The 15,815-nt window shown below is 31.7% G+C and overlaps 1 protein-coding gene across 7 annotated transcripts in view; it reads right to left on the reverse strand.

Moving 5' to 3' along the window:
• NBEAL1 (neurobeachin like 1) overlaps positions 1 to 15,815 on the reverse strand; it is a 129,312-nt gene that overhangs the window by 74,731 nt on the left and 38,766 nt on the right. For 4 of the 7 annotated variants that reach the window (XM_032480043.1, XM_032480044.1, XM_032480045.1 and 1 more), the window contains 8 exons: positions 11,508 to 11,594; positions 9,338 to 9,421; positions 7,438 to 7,536; positions 6,768 to 7,348; positions 5,889 to 6,021; positions 5,135 to 5,254; positions 3,429 to 3,732; positions 906 to 991 (listed from right to left, as the gene is read on the reverse strand). In XM_032480043.1, the coding sequence (XP_032335934.1) occupies positions 906 to 991; positions 3,429 to 3,732; positions 5,135 to 5,254; positions 5,889 to 6,021; positions 6,768 to 7,348; positions 7,438 to 7,536; positions 9,338 to 9,421; positions 11,508 to 11,594 (1,494 nt within the window). Of the gene's footprint in view, positions 1 to 905; positions 992 to 3,428; positions 3,733 to 5,134; positions 5,255 to 5,888; positions 6,022 to 6,767; positions 7,349 to 7,437; positions 7,537 to 9,337; positions 9,422 to 11,507; positions 11,595 to 11,644; positions 11,777 to 15,815 lie in introns of those variants that run through there. The other 3 variants (XM_032480046.1, XM_032480047.1, XM_006189423.3) reach the window with 3 other exon arrangements.

Raw genomic sequence — 15,815 nt, forward strand, 5'->3', positions numbered from 1 at the left:
CTATGTCAACCTACTCTCATAAATTATTTGAGAGAAACACATGAAGACCAAGTGAGCAAAGTGTTAATAACCAGTGAATTCTGGTGAGGAGTATACAGGATTTCACCTTACCATTCTTTCAACTTCTCTCTAGGTTTGAAATTAATCAAAATAAAAAGTTAGAGGGAAAGTAACCAATAAGTAAATTTTATTAGGTTATATATAAACAAATAAATATTCAAAGTAATAAATTCTGACCATGTTCTAGCTGGCTAGACAAGGGGGGAAATTCTATGATGTATAATCTCACACAACAAAAGCCTCTTCTGGGTCAAAGTAACATTAAATACAATGAAGACAAAACATACTGCTGTTTATGCCACTTCTCCCTTTTCCTCCTCCTAGTTTCACCTTTGATCTTCTTCCCCTTAGCCCTTGCTGACCTCAGTTACCTTTACTAGATAAAGGGCTTTCCTTGAAGGAAGAAGGACTGGGCATGGTACACATATAGGTAGTTTGTTTTTTCTCCTTCTGACTGTAAACATTTCTTTTTTTTGTTTTCTTGCTAACATCACATTTTAAAAATAAACAAAGAAAATGTTGAGCACAATTCTGTTTCATCTCTCCTTCCAAAAAAGTAGAACACATTTAAATAGTTTCATTTACTGAAATTGATTCATTAGTATAAATTCCCACTACAACTATTCCCATGCATACTACTGGGATGACAAAGGTATATCTGAATCCTAGTTGAGAGCTGTATCTTAATATTTACTGCTTCTCATCTGCCTTTGAAAATTATTAACTTTTAATGGTAACTTAACCCCCTTCTCAATCACCCACTTAAATGACAGAAGAAATAAAAAAGGAATTTTAGTTCATAGTACAGTTACAGCTAGATGGACAGTCCATGCATTTACTCTGACCTTTGCAGTGTAGTGAAGGAGGACGGTACCAGGCAGGTCGGCCATGTCAGACTCCTGAAATTTCCAAGGGCTTAAACAGTTTGGACCTGAAAATCATACACACATACACACACATATTATTGAATATATATGGCCTCCTCAGTTCTGTGTAATCAGAAAATAATTTTAGATCAAGCTGTTTTGAGCTTCTCATATAACACACTACCCAAGTTAAAACACAATACCCCAGATGTACTCTATTTTTATATCATTTTATATCACCTCCAGTTGGTTCTACAACTAGAAAAGTTGGGGCAGTGGGTAGAACAAGTTCTACTACAGAAAGGAAATTTTATATACCATTAAAAAATTAATATAAAATATAACAAAGTTTATATATTAATTTATCTAATATAAACCAATTCAAATTTGTAAGATAAAATAGTAAAACAACCAATGAAGTAAACAGATATCACAGAAATGGTATAGTAAATAAGTAGGAAAAAAAATCTTCTTTAAAAAAAAAAATCAAAGAAATACAAAAACGAATGGAACAGTATTGACCATTACATCATAACGTGCTGTGGTGAATCTGGTATTCTTCTGTTACTGGTAGGCACTGTCAATTGGTATATCCTTTATGAAAACTGATTAGGTAACATGTATTGAGAACCATAAAAATATTCACACACTTTGCATATTTATCCTGGGAACTTATAAGCAAAATATGAAAAATAAATTGGTGTAACAGTTCATCATATTTAATATTTAGAAGTTGATATCAATATTAGAATTTACAAAAAACCTAAGTAAATCATGCATTATAAATCCAATGAAATATTATGTAGCCTTTAAAAATAATCATTATGAATACTATATAACGAATAATTATTATTTATAAGAGTAGAATTTTAAGCAGGAAAAACTGTAAGAACAAAATCCAAAGTATATAGCTGTTAATGACTATACTAAATGACTTATTATTAGCTTGGAATTTACTTAAAGGTCAACTTTAAATACTTCGGTGAGTTTAAATTAATGACAAGTTTCTAATATAAACTTTGAAAGTCTACACAGAGACATTCATCTCCAAACTCCATATAATCTAAAAAAAGACATTTTGACAAATACTAAGCTAATTTTCAGAGTTATGTATATTAACTCTGTATTACATATATTAACTTACAAGCTTAACTCCTAAACATTCCATTAAAATATAGATACAATTTTTAAAACAGTTATGATACAATACCAATCAGCGTGTATCTTTAAAATTAGAACCAAAACAAAAACAGCTTGTCATTGTATCCAAGGACTCCTAATTCTACTGCCTTCATGAATTCTTCAGATATATTAATATATGAATTATAAAAATGACAAGTTCTGAATAAGATTCATATGATTTTAGAATCAGCTGTGTGATTTCCTACGAACGCAGACCTATATATTGTTTCATCAACATAATAAGATCTGTCAAAAGTACTGGCAGTATTATAGACTGAATTGTGTTACCCTCCCCCATTTCTGTGTTGAAGGTCTAACTCCCAATGTTACTATATTTGGAGATAGAGCCTTTAAGGGTAACTAAGGTTAAATGATGTCATAAGAGTTGGGTCTAACTCAATAGGGCCCCTTATAAGAAGAAAAAAAGGCAACAGAGAACTCTATCTCTGCACACACACAGAGGATAAACTTCATGTGAGGATGCAGCAAGAAGGTAGACACCTACAAGTCAAGAATAGAGGCTTCACTAAAAATCAAGCCTCATGGAAATTTGACCTTGGAATTCAAGCTTCCATAATTGTGAGAAAATAGTGTTTAAGCTATCCAGTCTATGGTATTTTGTTATGGCAGTCCTAACAGACTAATGCAGGCAGTATTACGGACAATATTTGAAATATTTCGCAAAGGTTTGCTTTATGTATGCTTACAAAAAAAAGTATAGTGTACTATAATTAATTATAATGTATAATATACTTGAAAGTTGTTAACAGAGTAAATCTTAAATGTTATCAACACACACATTAAAAAATGTTAATTATGTGAGGGAATGGAGGTATTTTTATTATGATAATCATTTTGCAACATATGTATGTATCAAATTACCACACTGCATACTTTAAACTTACATGTTGTAAGCCAATATCTCAATAAAGTTAAAGGGAATAAAAGTATGGTGTGCGGCAGGCTTTTTCTTCCCCTTCGGCTTCAACTGAAAAAAAATACATCTTGCCTCTGAACAACATGGATTTGAATTGCATGGGTCCACTTATACGTGGAGTTTTTTCACATATAAGTAAATACTATAGTACTACAATCTGCAAATGTGGAACCACACATACAAAGGAACCACGTATGTATGGAGTGCTGACTATAAATTATACGTGGAATTTTTGCCTGCATGAAGGGTCAGCACCCCTAATCACTCAAGTTGTTCAAGGGCCAACTGTGCATTCTCCAGGTCACATATATTCCTCAGAATATGTTTAGGCAACAGAAAAAACGATTTAAGTTTAATTAAACAGTATGATGGAACACGCTCACCTGCTAAATATAATGCCTTCACCTGAGGAGGCTGCAGTGCTTCATAGAAGACGATAACAGACCCTAGTTGACCCTCCAGGGATGTGGGACACCCCCACTCACTGTCTTGGGTTCCAGCTGATATCAGTTTGGTAATCAGTTTTGATTTTTCAGTGGTTCCTCCCCAGGAGGCTGATGACAAAATTCCACCAAATGATGTCCGATGAGGGGTAATGGGAGAAGAAAAAGGTGGATCTGGGATTTGGGATGGTGGAGGAGTGGTGGTTCTCTGCCCAGCTGAACCAATGCAGCATGAAATGAAAGGCTAAAAATTAAGAAATGAACACAATAAATCACACATTTTAATTAAATCTCTATCCTTATATTTAAAATGAAACAGTACATAAAATTAAACAATACACTGAAAAAGTTTTATTTTTAATGGATCATGATGTGTGCATGTGTATGTACACATAAGACATCATTACAGATGTTATATTCGACCCACAGATTTTAGCTGCATGACTTTCATAACTCACTTTATATCCTTCTGTAAGTTTTGAATTTTTTTTTAACATTTTTTGTTGATTTCTAATCATTTTACAATGTGTCAAATTCCAGTGTTCAGCACAATTTTTCAGTCATTCATGGACATATACACACTCATTGTCACATTTTTTTCTCTGTGAGTTATCATAACATTTTGTGTATATTTCCCTGTGCTATACAGTGTAGTCTATTCTACAATTTTGAAATCCCAGTCTATCCCTTCCCACCCTCCACCCCTCTGGTAACCACAAGTCTGTATTCTCTGTCTGTGAGTCTATTTCTGTCCTTTATTTACGCTTTGTTTTTGTTTGTTTGTTTGTTTTTGTTTTTGTTTTTTAGATTCCACATATGAGCGATCTCATATGGTATTTTTCTTTCTCTTTCTGGCTTACTTCACTTAGAATGGCATTCTCCAGGAGCATCCATGTTGCTGCAGTTTTGAATTTTTAATGTGTGTATTTAAATTTTTTTTTACTTTAGTAAATTCTAAAATAGAGAAAACCACTTTTTTCTCTTAAAATTTATAAACAGAGAATTACACATCAGTATAATAATGCTCATTACAGGTTATCCTGAAGTGATCACTGAGATGAAGAGCAATAAGAAATTACTGAATCCTGGAAGGACTTGGGAAATAATCTAATTCATTCCATTATCTTCAGAAAAGGCCTTTTCAAAAATACCTAAAAATTCTCACAGAACTCTTACACTACTGTTCTTTAAGAATCACCTCAGGAAATAAATTTTATCTTATAGCTAACTACAATGTGAAGATTTAAAGTTTCTTTATTATTGTTTCAATTTCAATGAAAAATTCAGTGATGGAAAAGTCTATCATAACAGTCTAAATATTTTGTATACTTGGAGAGGTTTATTAAATCATCTTTGCCCTATTCTATTCATATTCTTTGACTTTCCTCTTACGAGTCTTTTTTTCTAAGCCTTTAATTACATTTGTTTCTTCCATGAATTGTTTTTATTACAATTGTTGTCTGACTTCATCTATAATGAAGGCTAACATAATTAAATGTTAACTTACTATATATATTAGTACATAGAAAATACTAATACTTATAGGCATACATTTAGAACAAACAGAACCTTATATATTTAATTAAAAATTTTTTCAAGAGTTCTCAATCAACTAGTCCCATAAAGAGTAGGTTATACGTGCTTACTTCATTCATGGCAGGAAATCTCAGAGGGGCAGAGACCTTCTGCTGTCCATTGTCATAGATATAGACAAGGCTCTGACCAAACGGCCTTTTTCCAGGCATATGAACAATGGTTATGTTGTGCTGGTAAAGCAAAACATAGATTTAAAAGGTAAAGATTATATTAAGTCTTTGCAATGGTAAATGTTTTCAGAGTATTACTATGTAACTAATTTGTGTGAAGAGTAGAACAGAAGATTTAAGCATAATTAAATGCTGATTAAAATGATGTTCTTAAAGTGAGTAACAATTTTCTTCTGTAGTACTATAAAAAACACTTCTGACTATTCTAGAAAATCTATACACAACTGGAACAGAGTATCTTTCCTGCATTTTCCCAAGTCTATGCATATTCTTTACAATCAATTCTTCTAATGAGAAGCATTTTATTTTTTTTAAAAAGCAACAGAAATGTATTGTTTTTACAATTTCTGTTCTCATTTTAAATTGAAATTCAAAATCAAATTTGATTCTGGAAAACTTCAAAGAAATCATAACATTTCACTTTAACTTTCTAGCAGAAAAATGATTACTGCTGAATTTACAATTATGGTAAGTTGTATTAAATTCTTTATAAGTAATTTTCAACATGAAAAGAACCTTAACATGAAAGTTTACTGAGTCTCAAAAAGCAGATGACAACACAATGTACATGCACCAACTTGTGTTTTTTAAAGGAAAGAACCAAGAAGTCAAATGTGATGCCCTGAAGCCTTACCCAGAGGGAATCACAGAAACTGTGGTCAGGAAGCATAACTGTTGCATATTCTCTTTTCGTGCACACTGCCACAACCAACATACCTGAATGGGTAATAAAAGCTTCAAAACCCATGCCACCTCCTGTAAAAAAGCTAACAAAAATATATATTACCAGAACTTTTAAAGTCAGTTGTACAGTTTAACCATTACTGGAGCACACAAAACAATAACTTCATTGTGAATATCCTTATCAAATACACTGTGCCTTACATTCTATTGCTATACATCATCAGTCCAAACTTGCTTCAGAGATGATTTTTAAATCTTTTTTTGGGCACAGGAGTTTAGTAAACTATAAAAGGTAGCCTTATAAGCAGAATGCCATTAGCAAACCATAGCAAAACTATAAAATTTCAAATCTTCAAAATTCTTTCAAATAACATTCCGAAAGCATGAATAAAGATCTTAAAAAAATCCTAAGGCATATTAAAAGTTATTAGTTACTGAAGTAACTAAGTTTGGATACACATAGGTTTTTTGGTCCTTCATATAAATATAGCATCAACAATGGAACAGAAAAATCACCATTCATTTTCAAATTTACTATTGCTTTTTTCTTCAATCTTACAATAATTTTAAATCTCCAAATTTAAAATCTGTTTGTTTCTAAATTAGCTTCAGAACTTAACCGTCAAAACATGTGAGATATACAATTATTATTATGAAAGCAACAAAGCACTCATAATTAAGGTGTGTACATCCCAAGGAGGAAGAGGCTTTAGATAAAACTATTGTACATTTAAAAAGTAGATTCTTAGAAAAGCTTTTTCCTGCTTAAGAATCAGAGCATATACTGCTATAACAGTATTCATTTATATTCCATAACTTGTATCAGTACCTGTACAATTGTTTTCTTTTTCCTCCTTTGTTAGCATTGCCAAGAGTCAACTGATCCTGATCTAAGCAAAACCAAGCACTGAAAGAAAAGGCAGACCCTGGCCATTTCTGTATGGAAGGCACAGAAATTCCTGCCATACTATGTGACAAATTAAAATACTGCAGCGCGCTCTCGAGACTTTGTTTTCGGGCCATTGTCAGGATTGCTCGAGTTACATGAGTGGTATAAGGGTGAATATAGTCAGATTCATCCACTCTCAACAATCTTAGTAGTTGACGGATTTCTTCTGAGCTCACTGACTGACTCCCCAAGGAACCGTGGAGTGCGATCAAGTTCTCAGCACAAGTCCGATGGAGGGAAGAATGGGAATCAAGGGTTTCAATGATTCGAATTCCCATGTTTGCATTGACACAAGTAGTTCGACTCTGCCTATTAATACAACAAATTCTCTTCAGCCAATCAGAGATGAAGATTTGCAGGTCATGGGATTCTAGCTCTGGAAGCCACTGGATAAGAAGCAAAAGAGGCTGGACATTACTAATGCCCAAAATCCCAACTGAAGTGTGGTCACCCTCTACAGCCTGTAAAGCAACATAAGAGACAAAAGGTTATTTACCACCTTTGATATCAAGATAATGGAACTTCTTTTAATAAAGTTTAAAAAACTCACCATATTCATAAGTTCTTTAAGTAGTTCCAGTGGTGGCTGACCCAAGGATTTTAATACTTCAAACATATGTGTATAACCAATTCTTTCTTTAAATACTTCCTAGAGAAGGAGAAATCAACACATCAAAGCACATTTTCAAAAACTGAATGTGTTAGAATATTTAAAATGTTAAATAATACCCATTTTAAGTTAACTAAAAATATTAAAAGATTGAGTTCAATATTTGTTTTGTTAAGTCACATGTCTTCATCTTAAAATAGATCCCTTACACCTTCTGGAATACAATGCTACAATAACATACCAAAATATAAAACAAATGGAATTAGCAAAAATTATGTATTATAAAATTATTATGTTACTTGCAGATTCCTTTACTTTCTTCACTTGATTTGTTATTAGTACAGTATTACTTGAAGTTAAAACAAAAATGGAGAAAAGATGAGGAGATTTTGGGAATAAGAGGAGTCAGCAGCCTAAAAGGACTAGTTTAAAGAGTCCTGCCAATTCTGAGTAATGGCCAGAAAAAAGTGGGTATGGTTTTCTCTCTGCTCTTTGTAACTAAATGGTTTGAATTATCCAGAGCATGAAGTTTAATTTCGTAAGTTCTAAGTCACATTATTTTTGATCTAGTGGGTACCCAAAGCCATAAAGTAAAATATAAAGACAAGCAAAAAAATTTAGGAACACTAAAGTGGTCCAGGAAGTTAGGCACAAAACATTATATAATCGAAAGATTTAAACAAAACAAGTATGACTGGTTGTCTCTAGGAAGGGGAATTAGTTGACTCTGACTCTTTAATATTTTAAACGATGCAAGGCATTACATAGTAAAAAACAACAACTTATATTCTAAAAAGACTTGGACATCATTTTAGGCTTGAATTTCTTAATACATTACAGGCAATCCATTATACTCATAAACCAATTACTTAGAATTTAAGATCATTTTTTCCTTAAGAAATTATTATAAATGGAGATTAGATTCCCACCCCAGCCTATAATAGGTGTAAAAGCCTATTCAGTAGGAATCTAACCACAAGCTATATATAGTAACATTTATAGGGCAATGTTAGTCTCCTAACAAAAACTAATTGAAAGTAAGAAATGCAACTGAAAGCATGGCTTAGGGAACAAGGAATAATTCATTCATTTCTGGCACTAAAAAAGTAAGGCATAAAATATATTAGAGGCGGTGGATAAGACAGTAAATGGTGAAAATAATAATAGACACTTACACTTATTAAGTACTTACCATGTGCCTGCACTATGCTCACCATGTTACACAGATGATGTCATTAATCTTTAAAAGTACTCAGTGGGAAAACTACCAGGACAAAACCAGCATAAGTGGACTACGGGGCGTAGTTAGTGGCAGTGAATGAGAAGGGAAAGAAAATCCTAAGAGTTAGTGACTACAAAGAAATGGCCATCTGGAACAACAAGTCCCAAACTGATAGGGCAATTCACATGTGAAATATGTTCATATTCTAGGCAGTCATGAACTGACCAAATAGTCAAAGAGTGATTATTGTATGAATGAAGAAAAACTGTGATATAAAATTTAATTATTTCAATGCACTAACCAAAGAATGACTTAAAACGATCACTTCAACATTTCAACACCAGTGCTCTCTTCCCATTCGTTGACTGACACTGTAAAGCCCTAAAGCTTACAGTCAGTCATCAGTGCTTTAAATAATCCCAGAGCAGTGCCCAGAAGCATTTGTCTTTTAAATTGTCAGCTAAGTGATTCCAATACTAACGAGATATTTTGTGAACTATTTTGTTTCACACGTGAAACCATATATATTATATACTTCTTTAAGTGGCTTAGGGAATTATATAGCAAAAACTGGTATATCTAAGATAACACTTCAGAGCTTGAGGATATATGTTTTACCTTAGCAGCTGGAGATTTGTTCATTACTGCTGTCAAAGCCTGAATGGTTGATACAGCCAAACAATCCAATTGTCCCTGAAACACCTACCAGAGGGGGGAAAAAAAAAGCAAGAAATTAATAAATGTATTCAAAATTTTTATTCAGTTAGGAAACCTTTGTTCTGAAAACCTGAAAAAATAATTACTTAGCATGCAGTATATTCCTCTTCCAATGAAATGGGTTTCTGAAACACTACAACCTGTAAGAAAAGTAATATGCTTGACAGAAAATAAGCCATGTGTCAAGAAGGATAAGGCTACATTCACTCATTACATTAAAATGTATTTTGGGAAAGAAAAAACACTAAGCTTAATACATGCTTTTTAAAAGTAATGGACAATCTCAAGAGGAAGGGAGGGAGGTCTATCACTGGAAATTCTCTTATGCTTTAACTATCCTTCAAAACTACACTTGAAACTGCCTAGGTTAAAATTTCATTAGCATGTATAATAAGATGTCTAAAATAGTCTTGTCTACTTAGTTTCCAAATCCTGTTATAAATAAAATGGCATGTGCATACACCAGCTAACCACTTACACGTGAAAACAGTAAGGTACATCTGTTTTTACATAACATGAAGAATTTGAGGCAGAACAGAAAGTGAAATATGTATCTATACATACTGTCATGTTTTTGAGAAGGCAACCTTTAATGCCAAAAGTTGTAAAAAAATAAATACCAGATCTATTTTGTCTATTTTTGTTTAAGCTTCATCATAAAGAAGAAATGTATTAAATTTCAGGGCAGTGCATTCATAACAAACAAAAACAAAATAGCACATCAACAATATAAAAAAACTGAATATGAATGTTATATCATCAGCATGATAATATAGCATGAAAGCATAGTGTGAAGACTAGAAAGTTGTAAAAATTACCCATCCCCAAAACTTGCTTTTGGGAATATGTTACTATAACTTGAAGCTTGTCACTCTACAAATAGAATTTTCCTCTCTCCCTCCCACTAAAAATGGTGTGAGTAAACAGGGACTGATTAGATCTTTGTCATATTAAGCTAAGCTCTACACTTTTAAGCAAGTTATTCAAGCTGGCATCTTGGGTTTTGCTGATGTTTATTAAACATAATTATATAAAATAAACATATTACATATGACAAAACTATTATCATATGCATTAAGCATCTGCATACAGAATTTCATGCAAATAAGATCTTTTCTAAACTTTATGCAAGAAGACTATGCATCACAGTACCTACATTAGGAATACTAATTGTAAACCCTTAAGAAGATTTTTATAACATTTTATAAATCTATATAAGAAGACTTTCAAGGAACTAAAATTTATAGAGAAATCTAAAACAGTACTCTGTAGTTGGCATTTCACATACAGAATAGAAAATAATAGACTATCATATCTCTTTTTATACCACAACTCTATTTATATACATGGACATTAACATAATAATAAGAGACATCAGTTAAGCTCTCTCACAACATTTTGGGAAAGATAAATAACAAAGCAATTTTTATACATAGTTTTTTTCCAAACTAAATTACCTAATATATTGTGAAAAGTAAGATAAATTGTATATTTCTGCCTTATACCCATGTAGAGTTGAATTTTTAGAAAAGAAAAAAGTTAAATTTTATGCTAAATCAAGACTCAAAAGAGTTTGGCATCTTCTTCCCTTCCTCTAAGATTTGGGTTGTCCATTGAATTATAATCATCATTTGTCAACAAGAAGCAAAGAATCAAGAGATTAAAACTGATCATACATATTCACAAAGAAAGCCCTAAGGTCCCAGGATACCACAAGGCTTAGAAAAAGAAGCCCCCCAAAATATGGCATCACCACCAGGTGGACAGCATTGATATTGCTGGGATTCCATTCCTGTACTTTATATTTCCTCACACTGAAAAGAACACACACATACATAGATGGAATACTGTTGATCGTTTATGTCACCCACCAAGATTTCAATATACTTATCTTTTAGATGAAAGCATTTTTACTTTTAATTTTTTAAACAATTTTCAAAAATAATTGATAAAGATTAGAAGTAGATAATGTTTGTGTATTTTAAGACACAAGAAGAGAAGTACAGGAATAGGTACTCCCATTGACAGATTTTGGACTTCAGCTGAAACAAGATGCAGTCTTTGTAGATACCTGGTCCTCATTCATTTCTGTCAGTAATTTGTTGGCAAGGTCTTTCTCGTTCTTGTCTGCCACCTTACTGTTAGCATTTAAAAACAGCTGTTAAAAACAGAGACAAGAATAATGGAGAAAGAACATTAAATCATTACCTATAAGCAAAAATGAAGTTTAAATGGATTTCCACGTCTCTTGAAAATAAATCCAAGAATCCACTCGTGAAGCATACCACTCTTAAACTGACAATCAACAATTCAATTTTTGGATTAAAAATTAACATTAGTTTATACTATATAATTAATTAATTATTTCTCTCTTGGAATTCAAAGTTACTAAAATAAGAAACAAAAACAATAATTAATTATTAGGAACAATTAGTTAATATTCCTCAATTCTAAAAGAATAGAAGAGAATGACTCAGAAAAGAAATAAATTGCTACTGAGACAGACTAAAGATACAGTAGTAAAGAATGTATACTAAGGGTTCTGTAGCCTAGGATGTTTGTGAAATGCTCTTAAAAGTAATTTTTAAAAGGGGTCTTTCTGGAAATACTTCTCAGACTCTTGAATATGCTGATGCATACTCTGACAAGGAAGGTCAGTAAGTAGCGTTTCATGTATACATTTTCCAAATTTATGTAACCACACATTTTGTTTAAAATTTTACAACAGTATTCTCCAAAATTATGAAAAGTTGAGCATAATTTATATTAGTTTGTATACGAAAAAGGGAGATTATGATTATCTCTGAGAGATCGCCCTCTTCTGAAAGAAATGACAGAATTAAGTAGTTTGGCTTACATAAATAAAACTCAGCATCCCAAAAGATCTCAGTCGCAGTCTGGGTAAAGAGAAAGATTAATTCAAATGAGAGTGCAAAGGGAGAGAAAGTTAGATTTATAAAGGGATTTATCAAGACTATCCTAAGAAGGAAGCTCTTCTTAGGAACTATCATTTCAGAAATAAAAAAATAAAAAGTGAGTTATGTGCTGAAAGAATGCAATATAAAATACCATGAATAACAGCATGGTAAAACATGGTATGCAAGAACATAGGTAAAGCCTAACCTAAAAATAGATCAGTGTGTGCAATACAGGCTTTGGAATCAAAAACCTGGATTTGAATCTTGGTTTGGCTATTTACTAGCTGTTTAGTTTTAAGAAAAACTACTTAACTTCTCTGAACTTGTTTTCTCCAACACGAAAAGAATATCATCTCATGAAATAGGTGTGCAAATTAAATGAAACAAACCGTGTTAGGTTATTAGCCTAGTAACCAGCACATAACAAAGGGTAAATAAACAAAAGCTGGTATATTAATATCAGCAGAGATTTTTAAAATAATAATATTCCATATTATTTACGTGCAATAACACAGAAATGCTCAAAACTGATGAAAGTAAAAATGAGTACAGTCTTTCCAGAAAGCAATCCAAATCAAAACTCTCTAAAGTTCTTACTCTTCAAAATCAGTAATCATATTTCTAGAAATCTACTCGAAGAAACAAACTCACACCAAGATTTTAGAACAGACATGCTCATTTCAACTTTGTTTACGATAGCAAAAATTTAGAAACCATTAAATTATCAACATAGTAGAATACTTAAATAAATTATGGTACATTAATAGGTTGAAAGAGAAGTCCTCAAATTTTCTGGTCTCAAGAACCAGAAACACTCTTTAAAAATTACTGAGAACGCCAAAGAACTTTTATTTATATGGGTTACATTGGTCACTATTTATCATATAAGAAATTAAAATCAAGACATTTAAAAAAATTTGTTCATTTATTCAAAAAATAATAAATCTAATGCATGTTTACATAAATAACATGTTAATGAAAAATAACTTTATCTTCCAAAATATATCTTAGTGAGGATGAGTGCTTTTACATTTTTTCAAATTTCTTTAAATGTCTGACATAAATGAAGACAAATGAACTCTCGTATCTGACTTTGCATTCAGGCTTTTATAATGTTGTTTTGCTTAAAGTTTATGAAGAAAATCTAGCCTCAAACAGAAATTTTGTTAAGATTAGACTTCGCAGACTCCCTGAAATGATTTTAGGGATCCCATACTTTGAGAATTGCTTGGTTGAAATATTTGCAGTCATTAAAAACAATCTTTTGAAAAATATACGATGGAAATGGGAAGATTCATGGTATAACATGATGAAAAGCAGAATATAAAAATATTCAGTAGTATTCCAATTTTGTAAAGGAAAGTACAACCACATTAAAATACATACACAAATATTGCTATGCATATTATGCCATGATTTAAGTATTATATACATATGCTTTATAAAAGGATTTTTAAAATATATTATATACTTCTTTTTTCCTCAAAAATTTCTATATTGATTGTGCATTGCTCTAAATTTAAATAAAAATCTATCTTTAAAAAATGAAAAGAAACCTGCTCAAGGTCACTAGGGCAATGTGTATGAATTCTCTAAAATTTATCATATCTATCATAAAAGTTAAAAATATGAGTCCATGGAACTGTGTTTTAAGTATGTTATAGTATGACTGGACTCATTTTGACAAGCCCAGAAGTCTTTACACAAATACTCAGGAAATTAATGCATACTGGTTGGTGAATCTTATGCAAACAGAAAGCACAGAAACTGCAACAATCAGCCTAAAGATTTCTGTGTAATTCATAAACTGCTTATGACACCTTAACCTTTAGTTGACAATGTTTGCAATGGGTCTGAATACTTAAAATGACAATTGTCTTGATTCTGTATTACTTTATAAAAGAATCATTCCTTACTAACAAAAACAATTTAAACAGAAATCAATCAATAGACATATGTAGCATCCTATAACACATTTGGGAACTTAAGTTTTCACAAGATTTCAAACATTTTTATATATTCATAAATGGTATCACCTATCTCCATCAAATATGTTTGCATACACAGTAAATAAAACCCGTAATTCTCCTATATTTAATGCACAGAAAACAGTTTTTTCTACCGACTGAACACTGAGCTTAAGTACCAGTAATACAGTTACAAAACTATGTACAACAATGAAGTTAGGGTCAGAATACCTGGGTAAAGAAATCCTATCTCCATTGTATATTAGCGTTAACCCTGAGCTAATTACTTCATCTTTCAGGACATATTTCCTCATGTGTATACTCAAAGTGTTGGGCAGTTTATTTCAAAGGTTCCCCTTGTTTTTAAAATTTAATGACTCCCATGTTTGGTGAGGAATCTACAGGGATTCTGACTAGAATATTCCACAAATAAAGACCACTGCCAGCAGGGAAGGTTCAGGTCTCAAAGCCTGAATTTCCTCTCTAAAATGTGTTTCTTCTCTAACATTTCCTGTTTCAAAACAAAATGTGATAAATGGTATCAAATAATTAAATTTTAAAATGCTGTGACTGTCAGCAAGTTTCTAGATCTACATTATAAGAAACTTTGGCCTATAACATAGTAGAAAGAGCAAATATTAGGTCACCATCATGACAGCTATGACAAACAGTTCTGTATTTTTAGAAAAGATACTGTTGACCATGGTATGACAGAGATTTTTTAAATTATATCTTGGTTTCACATATTGTAGAAACACATATCAAAAATTTTAGTAGAAACTATTTTATCCTAGTGATTTATCCTTCTATAATGTGTGACTGACAGGTTCTCTACACATGTGAGATCTTGTCTTTATCACTGAAGTCATCTTTATAACTAATAAAGCCACACTGCTTTTTTACAAAAAACAAAAGGTTTTATAAATATTTTGCTTATGCTGCTTTCATCTCCCTAGGATTTCTTTCCCAAGAATCATTTTTAAAAGTTGGAGGGAAGCAACTTGATTCTCCAGTGGTAATTTGGTAATTTTTGACTTCATAAATATTTATTACGAGTTACTTTATCAATGTATTCTTTACTATTTTATGCTATTCTTTACAATTTTATTGTAAGTTAAACAACAAAGGGACATAAATGCTTTGAAAGCTACTTCAAATGCTACTTTCATACTTTTCTTCTAACAGTGTGGAAAAATCCAAGGAGCTAATATTAAAACCCTTATTCTGTAATATTTTCACAGAATCAGAATGAACCTCTAATATTTCTCAACAGAGAATTAATGAAAAGAATACCTCAAATAGAAAGGTAAAAGCTCTGTGAAGTAGTTTTATTTTCAAAGGCTTCTCAGGAAGCTCCTAAAAGATTTCTGGTACCATCTTGAAATTTATGGAAACATACAATAATCATAAATATTAGTTATTATGTACTGATATGCAAGCCTGCTACAAGTATAAATTAGCAAAAAAATTTAAAAAATAATAAGCAAATTGGAG

This window comes from Camelus ferus, chromosome 5, assembly GCF_009834535.1.
Source record: "Camelus ferus isolate YT-003-E chromosome 5, BCGSAC_Cfer_1.0, whole genome shotgun sequence".
Lineage (NCBI taxonomy): Eukaryota > Metazoa > Chordata > Mammalia > Artiodactyla > Camelidae > Camelus > Camelus ferus.